This window comes from Anarhichas minor, unplaced genomic scaffold (assembly GCF_050575085.1).
Source record: "Anarhichas minor isolate MPS153535 unplaced genomic scaffold, ASM5057508v1 ptg000052l, whole genome shotgun sequence".
NCBI classification, from domain to species: domain Eukaryota; kingdom Metazoa; phylum Chordata; class Actinopteri; order Perciformes; family Anarhichadidae; genus Anarhichas; species Anarhichas minor.
In genome coordinates, this window is record NW_027466498.1 from 2,604,906 (window position 1) to 2,624,396 (window position 19,491).

Sequence of the window (19,491 nt, forward strand, 5' to 3'; positions counted from 1 at the left end):
TATCCCAGAGGTAAATGTGTAGGTAAGATTAGAAATATAGTGTACATGTTGGAGGCTCCTTACTAGTGTGTGTGTGTGTGTGTGTGTGTGTGTGTGTGTTTTCCAGGAGCCTCCCCCCAGTTTGAACCAGCTGGACTCCAGCAGTAACCCGTCATCATCCACCTCCTCCACACCTTCGTCCCCTGCACATTTCCAGCAGAATAACCCAATGAGTGTCAGCGCCACACCCCCGACCAACCCGTCGCCGCAGGGCTCCAGGGACAGCCGCTTCCACTTCCCAGGTCAGCCCCCTGTCCCTAGAATCTCTCACACACACGCCAGCGTGTAAAGTTACACAATGGCTAAAGGTAAAGTCTGTGGCTAAGTGGAGAGCAGGGTCGTCCTTCAATCAAAGGATCGGCGGTTCGATCCCCGGTTCCGGTTCCGGCTCCACTAGTCGCATGTCCTTGAGCAAGACACTTAACCCCAAAATTGCTCCCGTAGCTGTGCCTACAATGTATGTGATAGAATCTGAATTTTAAGTCCCTTTACTAAATGACTGTAATGTAATGTAAAGTTAGCACAGTTTGGGTGTTAAAAAGATATTTATGATACTCAGTCTCATTGATATCCATGTGGTGGATCACTTATCATTAGTACAAGGCGTAGTGTGGACGCTCAGTGTAAACGTAGCAAAACATATGCGTTTCCAAATGGAAACGGCGTAATGTGGACATGGCTTCAATGGAGAGTGTTGGCCCCGTACACACTGAGCCACCAATGCAAAGGATTAAGACTTAATCACTCTGCCGAATCCAATAGAATCCATTGAGATAAAATCTCTTTGTGATCTGGCCAAGAAGGCTGCAAAGTCAAACATCGAGTGCTCAACTTGACACACAACAAAACAAAAATAAAACGGTAGATGACGGAGTAAAAAGTCCACACATCAACAGAAGAGGCCGAGCAGACACAGATACACAAAAAGGCGTGACAAAAGTGTTGCACATTGTTGTAAGTGGTTAAAACTTCTGATAACTGATAACATCGTCTGTTCTGAATTCATAAAGTAACATGTATTTATACTGTGCACAGTGCAGTATTCTGAAGTTGTCTTTTCCAACAGATGTTCCTGCTTCCACATGTGCTGCTGTTCAACATTGTGGCAGCAACAATGAGTCTGGGTAAGGGAAAGCAACATAGGTTCCATATTGGCTAATATTAGCTAATCACATTTCATATACGTCGGCTGATCAGTAACAAGAGATGTCAGCACAGATATGTTTAGGATAAATAAGTTCATTCAGAGACAATGCCTCCAGTCGTGCCCCACAGAGAGCACGGAGCAGTTTATTTGTACACTGAAATGTCCTACTCAGTATCTCAGTCTCAAATGTGAAGAATCCTTCACAATCCTTCAATTGTTGTGCTTCTTGTTGATGTTAAAAAACTAAAATGAGTCTGTATATCCATATCACATTAAGATTTCAATAAAAAACTCTGTAGGCTCGTATGTACAGAGCTTAACATCCCTACCAAGGATGTAGTCGGTTGCTAATTCTTGTGGTTCTTCTCTCAGAGTGTCCCAGCTGGCCCTCACTGAAACACAGCTAATGACAGCGGAGCAAGGAGGGGTGAGTCCTGGCAGTCGTTTCAGTTCGTCTTTTTGGTTACCAAAGGAAGTGTCACCGTATGAGAGCAGAGCAGAGCGGCGGCCGTGAGCTAGTGGGGCACGTTCACATGCTCTAACATGTACTAACATGGCCCTCCTTACCATAATAACAGCACCTGAGGGGCAACAGCCTCTGTGAAGAGGACCTGCTCCCTATGGAGATATAAACGTTCATTCTTAGATAACAAAAACACCATTCTTAGTTTATACATTAAAAAACATAGTTGAATATTGTATTCTACTAAAATGTATTTAAAAATGTAGTAAATGAACAATAACACCAAAGAATTCTGGTAGTTGACTCAGTATCCTGTTCCATGTTCACTTCTCTAGTTCATGTGTTTCAGGAGGAGGACTACCCAGCAGAGGATGAGGAGGCAGCTGAGCAGTGCACCAGAGAACAGAGCCTTTCCACTGACGCGTGTGATGAGGACGGGCTGGAGGACCTGCCTGCTTCCATACGCCGTCGGGGGGCCGTCGGACGCTGGAGGGGCCCCATGCGCCGTAAGGCCAGCCAGACAAGCGTCTACCTGCAGGAGTGGGACATCCCATATGAGCAGCTGCAGCTGGGAGAGCTGATTGGCAAGGTGAAGACAGACATGTACTCAATCTTAGAATACAACATACAATAGCATCATCTGACACAATGGATTCTGTGACGGTCCAGGGGCGCTGGGGGAAGGTGCATAAGGGCCGCTGGCACGGTGAGGTGGCCATTCGCCTACTGGAGATTGACGGCAACAACCAGGACCACCTGAAGCTCTTCAAGAAGGAGGTGATGAACTACAGGCAGACCAGGCACGAGAACGTTATTCTGTTCATGGGCGCCTGCTTGGCCCCGCCACACCTCGCCATCATCACCAGGTACAGCTGCATGACTCGTCAGGTCTCAGTTCTGCTCTTCTTCCCTCTTTTCCAGCACACTTGCAGTATATAAACTACCGGTATGGTGATACTTTTACATGTGATATGTGGTTTTGCTGTGTATATTTGTTGATGTTGAATTTGGTTTTAGTTCCAATGTGGCATGTGTTTTCTCTGCAGTTTCTGTAAAGGTGTGACTTTGTACTCTGTTGTAAGAGAAAGAGGTCACATGCTCGACATCAATAAAATCAGACAGATTGCACAGGACATTGTAAAGGTAAGCAACCCGTGATCCGTGTGAGATTGAATGAGTAAAAAAAGCTGAACTCAATCATTTCAATACCAATATATGATCATTTCTGATAATCCAATTCAATCATATGATATACAGTGGCTTGTAAAAGGATCCAACCCTTTCAAAAGTAATCAGATTACACTGAAAATGTAATGTTTGCATTCTCCCATGCTCTGGAAGCTCCAAGTTAACACAGATGAGAAAATAATGCTTAATTACTTAAATATATATGTATTAATTATTACTTATTAGTATCACTGGTCAGACTGTGAATCTGAGAGAACATGTGAAAATGAAGACCAATGTTAGAAGAAGAAAGTTAGAGATGAATAGTTTGAATTCACTCATCTTCCACTCTTATACAGGGAATGGGTTATCTGCATGCCAAAAGCATCATTCACAAGGATCTGAAGTCTAACAACGTGTTCTATGACACAAACAAGGTGGTCATCACAGACTTTGGCCTGTTTGGGATGGCTGGAGTGGTACAGGAAGGCAGGTAGGAGTGAAGTCTATCTATCTAAATGATCTGTACCTCCTCTGGTAAGCCAAGGTTACTGTCTTCATTCGTGTGTGTGTGTGTGTGTGTGTGTGTGTGTGTGTGTGTGTGTGTGTGTGTGTGTGTGTGTGTGTGTGTGTGTGTGTGTGTGTGTGTGTGTGTGTGTGTGTGTGTGTGTGTGTGTGTGTGTGTGTGTGTGTGTGTGTGTGTGTGTGTGTGTGTGTGTGTGTGTGTGTGTGTGTGTGTGTGTTTAGAAGGAAGAACATGTTGCGGATACCTCGGGGCTGGATCGACTACCTGGCTCCAGAGATTGTTCGAAAAATGAGTCCAGAGGTGGATGAGGACCAGCTGCCTTTCTCCAAAGCTGCTGACGTTTATGCATTTGGGTATTGATTGATTGATTCGAATTAAACAGCCTCCTCAGGTTTATCAGCAGCACTAATTGTATGCTATATTCTAAAGTTAATTTGACATTTAAACTAATGTTTTTCATTAACAAAGAGAGTATCTTTTGCTGCACTTACATATTCTTTGGTGCTCAGTCATTTCCTCAGTTAGTCTGTTGATCTTTGAATCCCTCAAACTTCTTTTTGTGTTACCTTACAAGTTCCAACATTTTCTTCATACACCAGACTGTGGCATACTTGCTAGGTGGTTTCACTGTCACCAGGTTTTTCCTGATCATATTTTTCCGATGTGTCCTTTTTTAGCACAATCTGGTATGAGCTGCAGGTCGGAGACTGGCCAATGACCAACCTGCCTGCGGAGACTAAAATCTGGCTAGTGGGCAGCAATGTGGGCATTAAGAAGGTGCTGGCAGAAGCCAACCTGGGCAAGGAGGTGACGGTGAGTCTGTCATAGAACGTAGAAGGACAATCCTAATTTGATCAGAGGGAAGCGGTCTGTGTGGAGCTGAGATGGGACCAGCAGGAGTGTGAGAGGCAGACACACTTGTCTGTTAGCATTAATGTCTGCTTAATAAAACAATGATACCACATTAGACAGGAACCCTTTTAGTGAAATGAAAACAACAGCAATCCTCCTTCCATCTCAACAGGAGATCCTGTCCGCCTGCTGGTCCTCTGAAGCCGATAACAGGCCCACCTTCACTCCGCTGGCAGGCATGCTGGAGAGGCTGCCTAAACTCAACCGCAGGCTGTCTCACCCCGGACACTTCTGGAAGACAACTGAGTAGGTACCATAGAAAGAGAAGGCATGATCCAGGGTGGACCAGCCGACAACATCATTTACACCAGCATTCACCATTTAATTTAGTCGTCATCATCATCATTTTAATGTCATGTAAGCAGAAATGAGATGCAATACACCATCAATCAAATGGAAAATGTTGTAAATAAGATTTTGTAAAGAAATGTGAACATTTTGAAGCTGTCCTGCTGAGTATCAACTAATATAAACGACCTTTTCTAACGTGACTGCTCTGTTGTATTTTGAGGAAAGTTCTAGTAAGACTCGACAACATTTAGCTGTGCCTATGGATGGAGTTGTTGCTCCTTTATGCTTCCTTCATCTTGTTTTCCAGACACTTAATAATGTTTGTCACAGTCAGCAGTATTTCGTCTCTTCACCTCTCCTTTCTCCTGTCTCTGTGATTTCCTCTCCTCCGGGTGCTGACTGATCCCCTGATCCACCTCTGCCTGTTCCTGTTGTCTGATCTCCACGGTCTCCCTTCCATCCCACATTGTCCCCTCTGTCCGTGCCTCTGATTCCCTGTCTCTTTATGTTCTCACTTGTTTTCCACCACTCCCTATTTCTGTCTCCTCACTCCGTTCTTCTCCTGGTAAAGGCTGTGGGATCATCATCGTCGTCATCACTGCCTGAGAGATCTCTGCCATCAGCGTCTGCATGCACACTGTCCATACATGTACAAATACAGCAGCTGAGAGGCCAAGGTGCCTCATAAAACTGAAACTTAATATTGGCTTGAGGAAATATTGACAATATCAACTAAATATCTTCTTTGAAATTAAACATCATTTCAATTTCAAAGAGGATTTTTCAGAGCTCTTATCTAGGGCGACATATCCTTCCCATTTCACCTGATGTTTAGGCCTGTCACAATAGCTACTTTTGTTGTCCCAGATATAGAGCGCCGCGGGGATGACCTACTTTTGTAGCCAACAGGAAGTTAGCATCGTACTGGTTCCCTCCACAAAAATTCAAACAGACGTTTCCATTGGATTTAGGATTATGGAGACTTGTGATCTGTATCTTTATTGATTTTGTGTTCTTGATTCTGAATACAGAGTCACATCTGATGAATTCTCAGTAACACAAGTTCTGTATGCAGAGCTTGTGGACTGTGACGGGTGTGTCAGGTCAACTGAGAGGATGTAGGATCCTGTTAAGTGCTAAGACAAGCAAGGGGTCATGTGACAGAGGAATAGAGGTGAGACATCCGTAGGCTACTTCTCTGTTCTCTTTCTACGAACTCTAATGACACTTTTCATGATATGAAAATCACATTAGCTGCTATTGAAACAACATATCTTTTGTCTTTGTCTCTACTCTGTTTTTACATTTCAAGCTTTTTGTATGTGTGCAAACTGTTTCTCCTACGTTCTAACTGCTTTCCATAAATGACAATCTATATATCTATCTGCATGTGAGTGGACACTGATTCATCCTCGGTGCAGGAAATCTGCTGGTTTCAGCTTTTATGGGAACTAGTTCCTATGAAAACTGTTGATTTGGAAGTCTGTGGATGATACAGAGTGACCACGATACCTTTGCTATAAATTCAAATTGCTGTTAAATTTGTAGCCACACTAAACACAACACGCCCCAGGAATGGCAGTGTTATGTGGTCGTTCAGTCCACTGTGATCCATACTGAAATATCTCGGCAACAACGATATCATTTATGGCTCACAGATGATGAATTGTATAACTTTGATGATTGTTTGACTTTTCATCGAGTCAAAAGCCATTTTTTCCAGTACTTTGCTTTATGACCAAATACCTGCAAAACCAATGATGTTCCCATCAGCAAATGTTAGCATGCTAACACACTAAACTAAGATGGAGAATATGCAACATACTGGCTAAACAATAGCGCGGTGTGAGCATGTAGCATCGTAACATTAGCATTTAGTAAAAGCACCACTCGGTACAGCCTCACAGAGCTTCCAGCATGGTTTCGACTTGGTTTGTACACTGTAGTGTTCAATGTTGTGAGGATCACAAAAGAATTGGCCAGTTACATCCATGGTATCTGGTAAATCTCTGAGACTGAGGACTCTAAACCTGGACCAGTAAAAACCAATATCTGCATTTCCTTTGCATGAAGCAGCCCTTTAGATGCAGACAGTTATGATGAGCTGGACCTAAAGGACTGTAGGTTCAGCCCAGTCCCCAGGGAAACATTGTCACATCGTCTGCAAACCACAGATACGTTGAATGTGGACGTTTTGTGCATTTGGTAAGAGCAAGTGAGGTAAACATCATTAATGGATCAAATAGCAAACCGATGAGAGATAACTGCCACACTGAGATTTCATGAGAGCTATTTGTTCAGTTTCACTTTGGATAACAATAACGCGAGGATAATACTAGAAATAATATAACGAAACTCATATTGCAACAAGTATGTGTCTTTCCTTTGTACAATCCAACACCGCATCATGTTTGTGAACCTTGTGTGTGTGTGTGTGTGTGGTTTTCCTCGGGCAGGAGTACAATGTACGCTCTGTGAATGTGTTGGGCTTCACCAGCATGATCATGAACATGATCTTATGTATATAGAGTGCTGGGGGTTGTATTTAATATACAGTGTTTGCACAAGGGTTTTTAAGTTTAGATCATTTGAATTGGTACTTTAGTCCCATTGATGTATAGATAAATGTGTAAACTGTGGTTGTGCTTTTTTGTTTTTTTTTACGGTTGAGGTCTAATTTGAGTATTTTTGTACAGGCTGTGTTGATACTTTGTGTGCCTCTGGTCTGAACAATTGAAGATATTAAAGCTGATCTCCAGTGAGTCTGTGTGCTTGTTTTCTTACAGAATCAATGGCATGATGATACAACCTAAATGTGCAGTCCATGTTGATACGCTGTTATAATATACAACATACTTATACAAGCAGGTAGTAAAGAACACTTGTACCAAGGTCAGATCTAGTCCAAAAAAAGACCAAGTCTACATGAGATGGTGACTGAGACAAGACAAAGACACAAATTACATTCAGTACATTTTACACCAAAATGGAAAATAAAAGCATCAGTTTAGTTGTTACTCTAAACATAGATTATTTAATTCTGTTGCACCAAAACTTTAAAATCCATTTTATATTGGCTGTATTTAATATTCTGACAATATATCAACACTTATAATCTATGCAAAGGGTAGTAATGTCTACTGATGTCCCTCCGTGTGTTATCAGAACTTCTCTCCTCTTTCTTCACATAGTGCCTTTTAGTGCCCGTTAGTGCATATGAGTGTGCATGTGAGTGTGCCCCCTGGTTAGCTGATGATGGCGTTGTTGTGGAAGCGTAGCGCCGACCCTTGTGTTAACACGGTTAGCTCTGTCTTCACTTCCGTCGTAGTTGCACTGTTAGCACTATTAGCACCGTTAGTAAGCAGCCGGCTCACCGTCAACATGTTGAGAACCGTTGAGAGGCAATCAAAATGCTCCCAGTCTCGGATCTTGCACCTTTAAACTGTGATCCTGTATTAACTTTGAACTTGCACTTGAGGAGGTTCAACTTGTAAAATGGCTGTCTTTTAGAGATGGATTGAGCCGAATGATGAAGTTCTTCATAGAAAGTTTAGGGACAGACTCAATCAGTTGAGTTTTGTAATGCTGCTGCTAATTTTCTCTCAAGATACGGATTCAGCAAGGACACTGTTATGGAGCTGAACAGGAGGACTGGACCAACACGCAGTCTCTTTTCTCCTTTGTTAGGACACTTAACTGCTATAGATAAGAAGGTCTTACAAACTTCAAACCCTTCTCTTTTACTGGTGAATGTACAACACACCATCCACGACATATCTGCAGTCATGTTGCCGTTATCTGTGACCTCAAGGTAACCCAGCTAAATCGCTCCTGTGAGGCATGTGACTAGTCATTCATAGACTTCTCTAATAAAACCTTTACCTGCGTTTTGTTTGGGGACTGAGGAGGGATTTTCTTGATCACTAACCACATGTCAAGCTATGTTATGGTGTCAAAATTGCTCTTTTGCAAGTTAAAGTACTGCATTTTAAATTGAAATACACATGTCTGCTCTGATAACGACACACAGAGAGAGAGAGACTTCAGTCTCTGCTCAGGTAGACATTACTCCTCTAAATGATGAGATATTAATGTTCAGAATGTTAAATACAGCTACTTTATTTATTTGTCTTTTTTATTTATGCATTTTGTTGTTTTTCCTTTCTAATTACTTCCTTTAAAGTTGTAACTGTTACTCTTATCATCCAAAAGTTTTGAATACTTGAGCCCTTTTATTAAATTCACGACAGAGTTAACAGGAAACAATAGACGTCACTTTGGTTGTAACCAAAGTCCATACTAAAGTAGATCATCTCTCACATTCTCTTCACTTCCTGTTTCTCCCATGCTGTGGTTTCCTGGCCAGGAAACGTTGTACAAACTGACTTTAGACTTCAGGTCAATATCTCGCCTACAGTGTAGTCAGTGTGAGTGTATAACAGCTTCAAACATCACATACATGCACTGTGGGTTCTTCACACACAAATCAAACTCTTTTCTTGACAGGAGGTAGGAGGGCTTCTGTCGTGGCAATTTTGTAATCCCACTCTGACAACGAGTAGAAGACAACAGTCTCTTCCAGTATTGTCACTCTTTTAATGCTCAGAGCATTAGAGGTACACAGGACAAGCGTTAGGTGCAAATGTGCAGCCCTCGTACCTCGGCTTGGTGTCCCCCCTCTGGTTGCTTCTTTTAGTGAGTAACTTGCATGTCTTTGTTAAAAAGGAAAAGGGTTGATCAGCCTTCTGATCATCTTCTGATGACATCCAGGTGGGGAAAAAAGTCCTTAGTTTAAGTAAACCGATACAATGTAAGGAAAAGCAGTAGTTATGGAAAGACACAAATATAGCATTATGACTTCCACCTACCTCTAAATAAAATGAATAGGCTACTTACACTTCAGCAAAGGCTCTCACAGCTTCTTCCACCACTGAAGTTTGTGATTAAGCACTACGGGACATACAAGATATACAAGGCATGCAAAAATATTAGCATGGTCCTTTCAAAGATTGAAATGCATCTGGGAGGGATTCAGCTGTGGACTGCTGGGACTGGCAGCTGTTTGAGTTAAACAAGAAGCAGCATATGGAAAAACTGAGAGTGATCTTTTCCCAAAATAAAACAATTGTTTGCTGACTGAGGATCAGCTAATGTTTGGATATATAGAAGAAGAATACAGAGACACACTCATGGCTAGAACAGCTGTTTCTGTGCAATCACTCACTCATATGCTTTCTGTCCTTCCTCTGCTCTGTAGGCTGGTGATTAGAGGGCCGTTTAAACAACGCCCACTGTAGAGAATCGAAACCTAAGGCACAAGTTGTAAAAATCTCCCATTTTGCGTCAGATTTCGCAGCACGCTCCCTGCAGCTCAGCAAACCTGCGCAACTCTATTTCGGACAATGGCTTTTAATCAGCAGACACCTTTTTATAACCCAGTAAGTGATTCACACTTTATTTTTCTGAGAAACGCTGTGATGATGAGTGAAGGCTGGTCCTGCTCGTACCTCAGATCCGTCATGGTAGCGGTCTACCGATCGGCAGTTCAACGCAGGGCTAGAAAGACCTGCTGGAGCCTGCGCATCATCAACATCGGTTCTTACATTCTATACATAATTCATAATATATACAGAATTAAACGAATTCAACTTCATATTGCGTCTGTACTCGTTTACAACATTGTATTGGTCATATTTCCATAATGCGAGTTCGCGAGCAGTGTTTGTAGTGTTGGAGTACATAAAGCGTGACGGAGCGCTGCTTCCTCTGTCTGCATTCAGCTGTAACGGACCTTTAGCTCCGTGTTCTCAGAGAAGGAAACATGCTCAGCTTCCTGTTGCGTTCACGTGAAATCAGACAGAAGCTAGACGCTCAAATTAGGTGAGGCCTTGCTCCTTGCCATCCGACCATCGGGTGTTAACTCAAACCGGAGAAAGTTTTTAAAGTTTGCAACAGAATATGAAGAGAAAACTTGCATTTTAAAGTTACACGCAGCACTAGAATGATTGCATAAAATAGTGGTCACGAACTGTTTGTATTTGATGTATTTTATTCCCTCACCATAGCGGACACAATTCACCATTATGGCTTCAGTGTGTGAGAGTGGCAGAACGTGCTCTGTATGATCAAACACCAAATGAAGATCACACTTTATTGGTCCCGAGACCTACTGTACACCTACTGGAGCAGCCAGCAGTGTGTTTATTAGACACACGATCGCAAAGTGTTATACATGAATAAACCCGCACGTTATCAATCATTCAATGAACATCATTATTTATTTATCAGGAACTTACATCGATACATAAAACAAAAATAGTTTGTCTCACTGATGAGAGGAAATGAGGAAATGAAAAGCATATGAACTTGAAATGCTTTAAAGCATTTATTCGCTCTCATTTTAGAGTATTTAACGTGTGTATATATTTTCAATACACGAAGTTGTGATTTATCAAACGTTCATCTCTTGTAAATGTCTGGTTTACAGATACAGGATAATGTAAGGTGATGCAGAAATGGCAGTAAAAATGGTCAGGAGCATTCATTGACGCACAAATTCCATCTTCTCACAATGTAGCCTACAGATCTATTGTGAATTGGATCCCCATAAAAAAAACTGGGGAAACAAACTAATCTGGGAAGTGCAAATAAAAACACATATCGCATTACCGCCTTAACTTTGGCAAAATGAATTGACACAGGAGCCCAAAGAGACAAACAGGAGAATCATTAAACTAATAAAGATTCAAGAAATCCTGTATAAAGTATAAAGGCGATCAAAACACATAATAATAAAACAAAATGCACAGATGTGCAAAATGTTAAGTCACTTTGGGGAACTTTCAACTATTGTCGGAAAAAATAGAATGGCAGCCTAAATACAGGCTTTAGGTAATGGCCGTGAGACGGAGCTGAGGCGGTGCAGACATCTGCAGAATGAAACGGATCTAATGTGAGAGAAGTGTGAATGAAAAACACAGCTGATACACATGCAGTCCAGACAGAGGGTTAGACAAATGTGAGTATTCATTCAGTCAAACATTACATCCGTGGTCGTCGCAGACACTCCTGGTGGAGATAGAGCACCTCTAGTTTTAAATGAAAGTCTGTGTTTGTACATGTGCTCCTAAACAAGAACATAGGTCATTGAATTTAGGCTCAGCTACAGTAAGAAGCAACCCAATCTACCATTTAAAGTACAGTGATGGACTAAAACACACAAGCTGGATTTAGTTTCTCCAATAGTCAATTTAATTTATATAGCCCAATATCACAAGTCACAAATGCGCCTTAAGGGTGTTTCTACCAGCAATAAGAAGTATACTAGCAGTTAGAGTGAGACGCAGCTGTTGACCTGTTTAGTCCTGTCCTTGTAGAGAATCCCCTTCACTGGATCGATCCATGGGGGTCTGCAGGAGGGGACGTCCATCAGCATCAGTGGACGAGTCCTGCCTGGAGCCGATAGGTCAGACTGCTCTTTTCATCCCTGGATCTCTCTGCTGTTAACATTTTATAAAAGTGCTTATATTGATAGTAACTGCATTTCATTCTATCTTAGTTTTAGATGTGTATTTGTCATTAGGACACATTATGCTGAATGAATTCCATTCATCTGTGCCTTGCCTCAATTGAGGCTTTTTTTGTTTATTGTTTTGCCTTTGGTATTTGTTTTATTTTCTTGTGATTTTATGACGGATGTATGTTAAGACATGGTAAAGGTTCCCTGTTGAACCATGTCAACATTCAGTGTTTCTACTGAAACACAGAGTGTGCATCTTTGAGGCATAATAAACAAGTGGAACATTAGAAAAGCTGTTGACAAGACAACCTAAACTCATTAACTCGCGTGTTCTGGAGCTTTTGAATGTTTCACATGGTCTTCATCAGCTCATGGTGTTTGCTCAGTTGCACATATTTTTTGCACATACTGTACGTGTGCTTTCATTATGTAGACCATGGGATCTACTCTTTAACACATTAACACACACTCCATAGTGCCATTAGTGGTCAAAACCTCCACAGGGTACATTTAGATTGTTTATTATTTGGGCAGCTTGCAACGTAAAAAAACAAAATGAAAGCCATATTTATACACAATTATAAAAATATAAGAAATGGCAGTTTGTTGAAGACCATTAAATGATGACTTTGATTTTTCTCCAGGTTCCATGTGAATCTACAGTGTGGTTCCAGGACCAATGCGGACATTGCGCTCCACATTAACCCCCGGTATGACAGCCACCCTGGTTATGTGGTCATCAACACCTCACAGAATGACAGCTGGGGCAGTGAAGAGAGGAAGCTTAACTCACCGTTTCCTGCTGGCTCTACCTTCAGCCTCAGCATCACTGTCTCCCGTGATTCCTACCAGGTCTGACTATCTGAAAATGAGCTACTTCGTTTGGTACATAATTCTAGAAGTTTAATCCAGGCAGATCCTCTTTCACAACATTTACAAATCCTATGTCTCTTTGGTGATTGCAAAACAAGTCATTTTGAAGAACACAAATTATAGTTTGTACAGAGCTTATCATGCAAAGAATAATTAAAACACAGTCACCTCGTAAGTTTGACCTCGCTCAAGTTTGCCTGCACTCTCGCTCAACCTGAGAGTTTTACAATGAGCCATGATTTTGGCCAATCAGAGAATTGGAGTGGTTATTTGGGATTGCCCCTCCCATCTGGCAGGAGGCTGAGGTCCATCAGGACCAAGACCTCACGCCACAAAAACAGTTTCTTTCCATCCGCAGTCGGGCTCATTAACAGAGCCCGGGAACCCCGCTGACTCTGTCATCCCCAGGACAAATTCCCACCGGTCACTCCCCTGCATCTCTTCTATTACACTCAACACTTTCACACTACACTTACATCTCACTTGTTTATAGTCCTGTCATCTGTTCATTGTTTATAGTCCTGTCATCTGTTCATTGTTTATAGTCCTGTTATCTGTTCATTGTTTATAGTCCTGTCATCTGTTCATTGTTTATAGTCCTGTCATCTGTTCATTGTTTATAGTCCTGTTATCTGTTCATTGTTTATAGTCCTGTCATCTGTTCATTGTTTATAGTCCTGTTATCTGTTCATTGTTTATAGTCCTGTCATCTGTTCATTGTTTATAGTCCTGTTATCTGTTCATTGTTTATAGTCCTGTTATCTGTTCATTGTTTATAGTCCTGTTATCTGTTCGTTTGTGCACTTTATTTTGGATTTCACTTTATTTAATATTTCATCTTTATTTTATATTTAATTTATTTTATATCTCACTTTATTTTATATCTCTCTGTAAATTCTAATGTGTTTCTACTTGCACTGATTGTTAAATGTTTGCACCTCCCGTCACGCCAAATTCCTTGCATGTTCAACATACCATGGCAATAAACGGTTCTGATTTTGATTCTGATTAGGAAAGTGGGGAGGAAGTCAGAAGATGGTAGATTGATGGAGTACAAAAATAGATTTTAACACAGTTAAAACACAGTTGTTAGGTTTTTAAAAGAAAGATATTATTTACATTTTCACAAATTAAATTACATATTTTTTCTCCAGCTGAACATCAATGGCTGCCACTTCATGGAGTACAGACACCGTATCCCATTTCACCAGGTGGACACCATCGCAGTAGCTGGGAAAGTCGAAATTTCCTCCATTGCCTTCCAGAACTCTATGGTGAGGATGCTACCGGAAATAAGTATGGCATTCATTGTGTTTTCATGTACTTTATGTAAATGCTCTAGTTGCAAAAAATACCAAACCTAATACATGATTCATAGAAGGATGATTCAAGTGTTTTCCTTCTGTGTTAAGTTTCCTGGACAGCCGGCATTTCCCACTCAGCCTGCGTTTGCTTCACACGTTGCCTTTCCCACCAATGCTGCCTTCCCTTCTTTTCCGGCGGTTCCACCGCAGCATGGATTCCCCTCACACCCTGGATTCCCGTCCCAGCCTGGATTCCCATCCCAGCCTGGATACCCGTCCCAGCCTGGATACCCGTCCCAGCCTGGATACCCGTCCCAGCCTGGATTCCCCTCGCAGCCTGGATTTCCTCCTGCAATGCCTGTGAGTATCAGGCAGAGTGGAGTTACAGTTCTACAGGGATTTTACAGAGCTGCTCTGGGGCAGCACGAACTTCACTGGTTAAGTTAAAGGGTCAGTTTGCACAAATTGCTCGAAAAACAAACATATGTTCCACTTAATTCTAAATCGGCCGCCATAGAGAGGGGGGGAGACGTAATTATGCTTAAATATGGGGATAACAGCACACATTCAGGCGGTCTTCAGTCTCTCCTGAAGGCATTCGTAGCGTTGCACTCAGTAGTTTACATGAAAAGTGACAGAAATAGAATACAAAAGAGAGCTATAGAGATTTAAACCCTGGCACCTCCTGTCTCATCTCCACACAGCAGACCAAGCATAGTGTGAAGTGGGTGTAAATCTGGGAATGCCGGTTTCAGAAAGTTGCAATAATTGTCAGACAGTCCCCCCAATCCAACATTGGAAAGGTGTGAGGAGAGGAACTTTCTGAAGCTATTTGACTGTTCGACCAGCAGCGTATTGGTAGTTTAACACCCCCCCCCTCATAAGAAGGACGCCTTACAACAAACTAGGCAGCGAGTTCATTCAAGAATAAACTTATATTATACAGTATATTATCACATTCTGGAGAGGGAGTTAGCAGATTGTGGTTCACTCCAGGTTGCATTCATGCAGAAGCAAACTCAGAAGCATTAGACAATGGTTTGAGGTGAACATGATTTTCAGAAATACCATAGGTTGGGGTGAGTATCGACCACAACAGGTAAGCTAGAAGAAACAGAGAAGGATCAAGGGCCCATGAAGACAAGCACATCTGTGTCAATAGTTGATGATTGAAACAAACTGAGAAACAGGAAACTACATTGGGCATAACACTTCCTGTTCTGTAACAGATCGTGGATAACGAAAGCAACTGCTGCTGCACTGCTCTCTACAGATTTAAACTTTGAAGCGTGGTGCTTCCTGGCAGCACCCTGTTCAAATCTGCTGCAGTTGTATCATCTTTGATTTATAATTTTACTATACTCTTCATTAATTTAACTAGTGTAAAACAATAATCGATATTTGTATAATTAATTTTCCCATTCCGTCTTTATACAGGCTGTTCCATATAGGAGCCCCATCAGTGGTGGACTTAAACCTGGCAGGACCATCACCATCCAGGGGAATGTTCTCCCCAATGCCACAAGGTCTGACTCCCTTATTCATGGTTACTAGATTTCACTTTGAAAAAAAACATTGTACAATTGAAACAACATCACACTACACCTTATGACTGAGTACGAACGAGTGGTCAAGAAAAAGAAGAATAAAGTCAAACCCAGTTGCTGGCTAAAGATTCTGAATTTGTGCCAAGACTCTACATCTGTGCCTAGACCTTGCATCTGCACCTTAACTCACCATCCGTGCCTAGACCATACTGTGCCTAGATTTAACCAAGACTCTACATCTGTGCATAGACTCTACATCTGTGCCTAGACTGTACCTAGACTCTATATCTGTGTCTAGACCCTACGTCTGTTCCTAGACTCTATATCTGTGTCTAGACCCTACATCTGTGCCTAGACTCTACATCCGTGCCTAGACCATACGTCTGTGCCTAGATTTAGCCGAGACTCTACATCTGTGCCTAGACTCTACCTAGACTCTACATCTGTGCCTAGACTCTACATCTGTGCCTAGACTCTACATCTGTGCCTAGACTCTATGTCTGTGCCTAGACTCTACATCTGTGCCTAGACTCTACATCTGTGTCTAGACTCTACATCTGTGCCTAGACTCTACATCTGTGTCTAGACCATACTAAGACTAAGAAAGCATTCATGCAGGAGGCCCAGTGTCATGTATTACTCACTCTTTCCTGTTTCCTCTCAGATTCACTGTGAATCTGAGCCATCGCTCTGGCACCGCTCTGCATTACAATCCACGTTTCAACGAGAACACTGTGGTTCGAAACACCAAACAGGGGGAGCAGTGGGGCGCCGAGGAGCGTGGCGGAGTGATGCCCTTCCACCGGGGAAAGCCTTTCACGGTACCACTGCAAATACTTCACTGATTGCACACACTGACCAGGTGGTAGAACACGCATCCAGTACAGTGGATTCCGAGAGCAGTTTGTAAACATCATTGCATCTCCGTTACTTGAACTAAGTGGATAGTTAAACTAGCTCCCAAAAGGTCATTGTGCAGGGATACAGAGCTTTCCTTCACTTTGATGGACTCCACCATTAAGTATAGGAAATCATTTTCAGAGTTCACAATTCTGAGCACAAGTAGGATATCTGACTATGTTCATTTAGAAATCTGACCTTACTGTCATTAGTTCCTCTGGATGAATGTCATTGTGATGCACAAAAAGAGGGAATCCTAGATAGTGACATGTGAGTTTGGGCTGGTCAGAGCATACAGTACAGGCATCATTTGATTGATTTATACAACAGTTCCTACTCAAGACTTTAAAAAAACATTGCCAAAAATGTCTTTTGAAGTGGATTCAGAACAAGTCTCCGACTCTCAGGTGCAACTGGAATAAGGAAGCTTCAGGCCTTCGGCATAAGGTTGTCACACAGGGGACATGCACATGTTATATGTCTAGGGTTTTTATTGTGAAGGGTAAGGATGGTAGGAGTGGATCTGGGGGCTATTTCACAAAAGCACAATGAAGAAATTTGAATTTGTCTGTAAGCATGTCTGTAACATAATGTTTTAATCATTGTTATTTCTCTCAAGCTCAGAGCAGACAGGTGATCCCAGTCAAAGAAAAGGGTCAAAGAGATTGTGGTGTCCTCTCCCTGTTGTCTCATGAATGTATAGTACACTATGTAGACCAGTAATCGTACTGTGAACCGGGTCTTTGCAACTTGATCAGCTATTTCTAATCATCATCTAAACAACTGCAATAATATTCATCAAACCTCTAACAACAACATATACAATATAACCCCAAACACAATATAACAGTAACATTGTCACATGAATAATAATAAGATAGTAATGCTCACAATGTTAAAATAATAACAGTGACAATAAGTACCTGCGGTATTTTAGACAAATGCATACATAAGAGCATGGAATAAGGAATAATCGTTGTGACTAAACAGATAAAGCACAAGTTGATGCCGTTATTTGCGGTGCTAAAGTTGAAGCTAAATTAAAGTTGTTCTGAAAAAGATGTTGCTTCTGTGGAAGTACTGACGACAAAAACAACAGTTCAAAAGAATATATTGACGTGGGAATCATTCACACTATGTAAAGGCCTTCATGTGTTTACAGGACAGATCTTTCTTTGTTCACCTGACTGCATTATGGAACAGATTTTCCTAATTCTACCATCTTGCAAGAAGACTACATCATTTATAGTCCTGCCTATCAATACTCCAAGTTTCAGAAGGATAGACCACTTTCTTTTGTGGTCCACTTCCTCCCAGACTTGAGCCAGACATGTCTAACAGACACTATGTGTGGGACCTTGGTGACTTCTACAGTAGTGGTAGTATAAAAAGACACTGTGGCAAGTTTGTTACTTTAGTGTTTTCAGAGAGGCTCTTCAAAGTATGTGATCGCAAAATGCCCTTGTTTTCTTCCAGCTGACTATCTGTTGTGAGAAGCACTCCTTCAGGATTGTGGCCAATGGGATGCAGGCGCACAACTATGTGCATCGTTTCACTCCCCTCCAACACATCAGCACCCTGGATATCGAAGGAGACATCAGCCTGACCTCTGTGATGGTGTAGACATCCAGGACCTGTGGCTGGTCTTGATAATCTTATACACAACATGCTTTCCCTGACAAAAAACATTGCATTTATTAATGAATCCATGCTAATTCTGTATACCATATATTTTTCTCCTGTTTATCCATACTTCAAATAGTCATTCTAATTTCTATATTATTATATGCTATACTCCTGAAACATTAAAGGGGAAATTCACCAACAATTATCAGGTTGAGTTAAAAAAATGAAGCTCATTGTGGTTGAATTCGGTAGTCTGGGGTTTGTCCATATGCATTCTGTGTAATGTAGGCAGATAGTCTCTGAGGTGATGGAGACAAGGCAAGTTGAGAAATAAAAATAGCCGCAGCAAAACTGACAACGCACACTTGATGCAGCTGACAACAGGAACATGTACAACGGTGGATTAGTCAGCAGCTTTCAGCAGCTTTTTCAGTCTCTAAAAAAGGAATAGTGATGGAAATAACATTGCCTCTTGATAGTGTAATCATTCATGTTTTTTAAACATTGGAATTAAAGTATAGTGTGACAACATGTGTTATGGTGTGATTAATTCTGGTCTGACTGAACTTGATAAGATAAAAGGGAAGAAAATGAACAATTCCACTAGTGTAGATAACATGTTAATCAATCTATAAATCCCTCATGATGCACTATAACTACACTAGAAATGAATATATTTTCATTTATTTTTTTGATCTGTGGTCTGCAAATTGACCACAGCCTGTGAGAATGTGTGCAATGTAATCTTGTTTTGTCAGATCATCTATTAACTCTATTGGAGGCTGTTGGGACAGTTTACGGTTATGTATAAACAAGACTCTGAGGCACAGCATGGCTAGTTTACTGTGGTTATGGTAGCATGCTAACGTTTGCTCAGTGGAACTAAAGGGTTATGGGAATGTCTTTAGTTTTGCAGGTATTTTTTCATAAACCAAAGCATTGGACCAATTTAAGTTTTGACCTGATGATGGCACAAGAGGAAAGGTTAAGGGATCACAAAGTAATTACAATTCAACATAAAATGTGTGTACCAAATGCTATGTTGCTCCAAGCCACAAATGCTGGATGTAAAGTGCTAGAGGGGAAGTCAGGGGGTCACCAAAGTCATTGGGGTACAACATCTGAGAACCACGACTGTATCCAAAATTTTGTGCCAACCAATCTGGGAGACTTTGAG

The 19,491-nt window shown here is 41.5% G+C and overlaps 2 protein-coding genes and 1 long non-coding RNA gene across 4 annotated transcripts in view; 2 read left to right on the forward strand and 1 right to left on the reverse strand.

The window, feature by feature from the left end:
* The window catches only part of LOC142931525 (kinase suppressor of Ras 1-like), a 44,431-nt gene extending 37,124 nt beyond the window's left edge, over window positions 1-7,307 (forward strand). Inside the window, exons 9-18 of the mRNA XM_076075486.1 lie at window positions 107-281; window positions 1,106-1,163; window positions 1,559-1,613; window positions 1,999-2,238; window positions 2,319-2,515; window positions 2,696-2,792; window positions 3,176-3,309; window positions 3,564-3,695; window positions 4,020-4,155; window positions 4,367-7,307. Of these exons, the coding sequence (XP_075931601.1) occupies window positions 107-281; window positions 1,106-1,163; window positions 1,559-1,613; window positions 1,999-2,238; window positions 2,319-2,515; window positions 2,696-2,792; window positions 3,176-3,309; window positions 3,564-3,695; window positions 4,020-4,155; window positions 4,367-4,504 (1,362 nt within the window). The 3' untranslated portion in view covers window positions 4,505-7,307. The remainder of the gene's footprint in view (window positions 1-106; window positions 282-1,105; window positions 1,164-1,558; window positions 1,614-1,998; window positions 2,239-2,318; window positions 2,516-2,695; window positions 2,793-3,175; window positions 3,310-3,563; window positions 3,696-4,019; window positions 4,156-4,366) is intronic.
* LOC142931527 (uncharacterized) lies at window positions 271-10,326 on the reverse strand. Its single transcript, XR_012947361.1, has 3 exons — window positions 9,770-10,326; window positions 2,279-9,495; window positions 271-2,181 (listed from the first exon to the last, which is right to left on the reverse strand). It is a non-coding gene; the product is annotated as an uncharacterized LOC142931527 (long non-coding RNA).
* On the forward strand, window positions 9,830-18,843 carry LOC142931526 (galectin-9-like). 2 transcript variants are annotated; one of them, XM_076075487.1, is made up of 8 exons: window positions 9,830-9,983; window positions 11,922-12,010; window positions 12,709-12,916; window positions 14,092-14,211; window positions 14,350-14,601; window positions 15,679-15,767; window positions 16,453-16,609; window positions 18,165-18,843. In XM_076075487.1, exons 1-8 carry the CDS (start codon window positions 9,948-9,950, stop codon window positions 18,309-18,311), a joined length of 1,098 nt encoding a protein of 365 aa, XP_075931602.1. In that variant the 5' UTR covers window positions 9,830-9,947; the 3' UTR covers window positions 18,312-18,843. The 2 variants fall into 2 exon arrangements, with proteins under 2 accessions (XP_075931602.1, XP_075931603.1); XM_076075488.1 differs by having other exon boundaries at window positions 14,452-14,601.
* Window positions 18,844-19,491: the final 648 nt, after the last annotated feature.

Coding starts and splice junctions, on each gene's coding strand:
- LOC142931526 (XM_076075487.1), top strand. CDS start 9,948: ATGGCTTTTAATCAGCAGACACCTTTTTATAACCCA. Junction 12,917..14,091: donor TCTCCCGTGATTCCTACCAG/GTCTGACTATCT, acceptor TTTTTTCTCCAG/CTGAACATCAATGGCTGCCA. Junction 14,212..14,349: donor TTGCCTTCCAGAACTCTATG/GTGAGGATGCTA, acceptor TTCTGTGTTAAG/TTTCCTGGACAGCCGGCATT.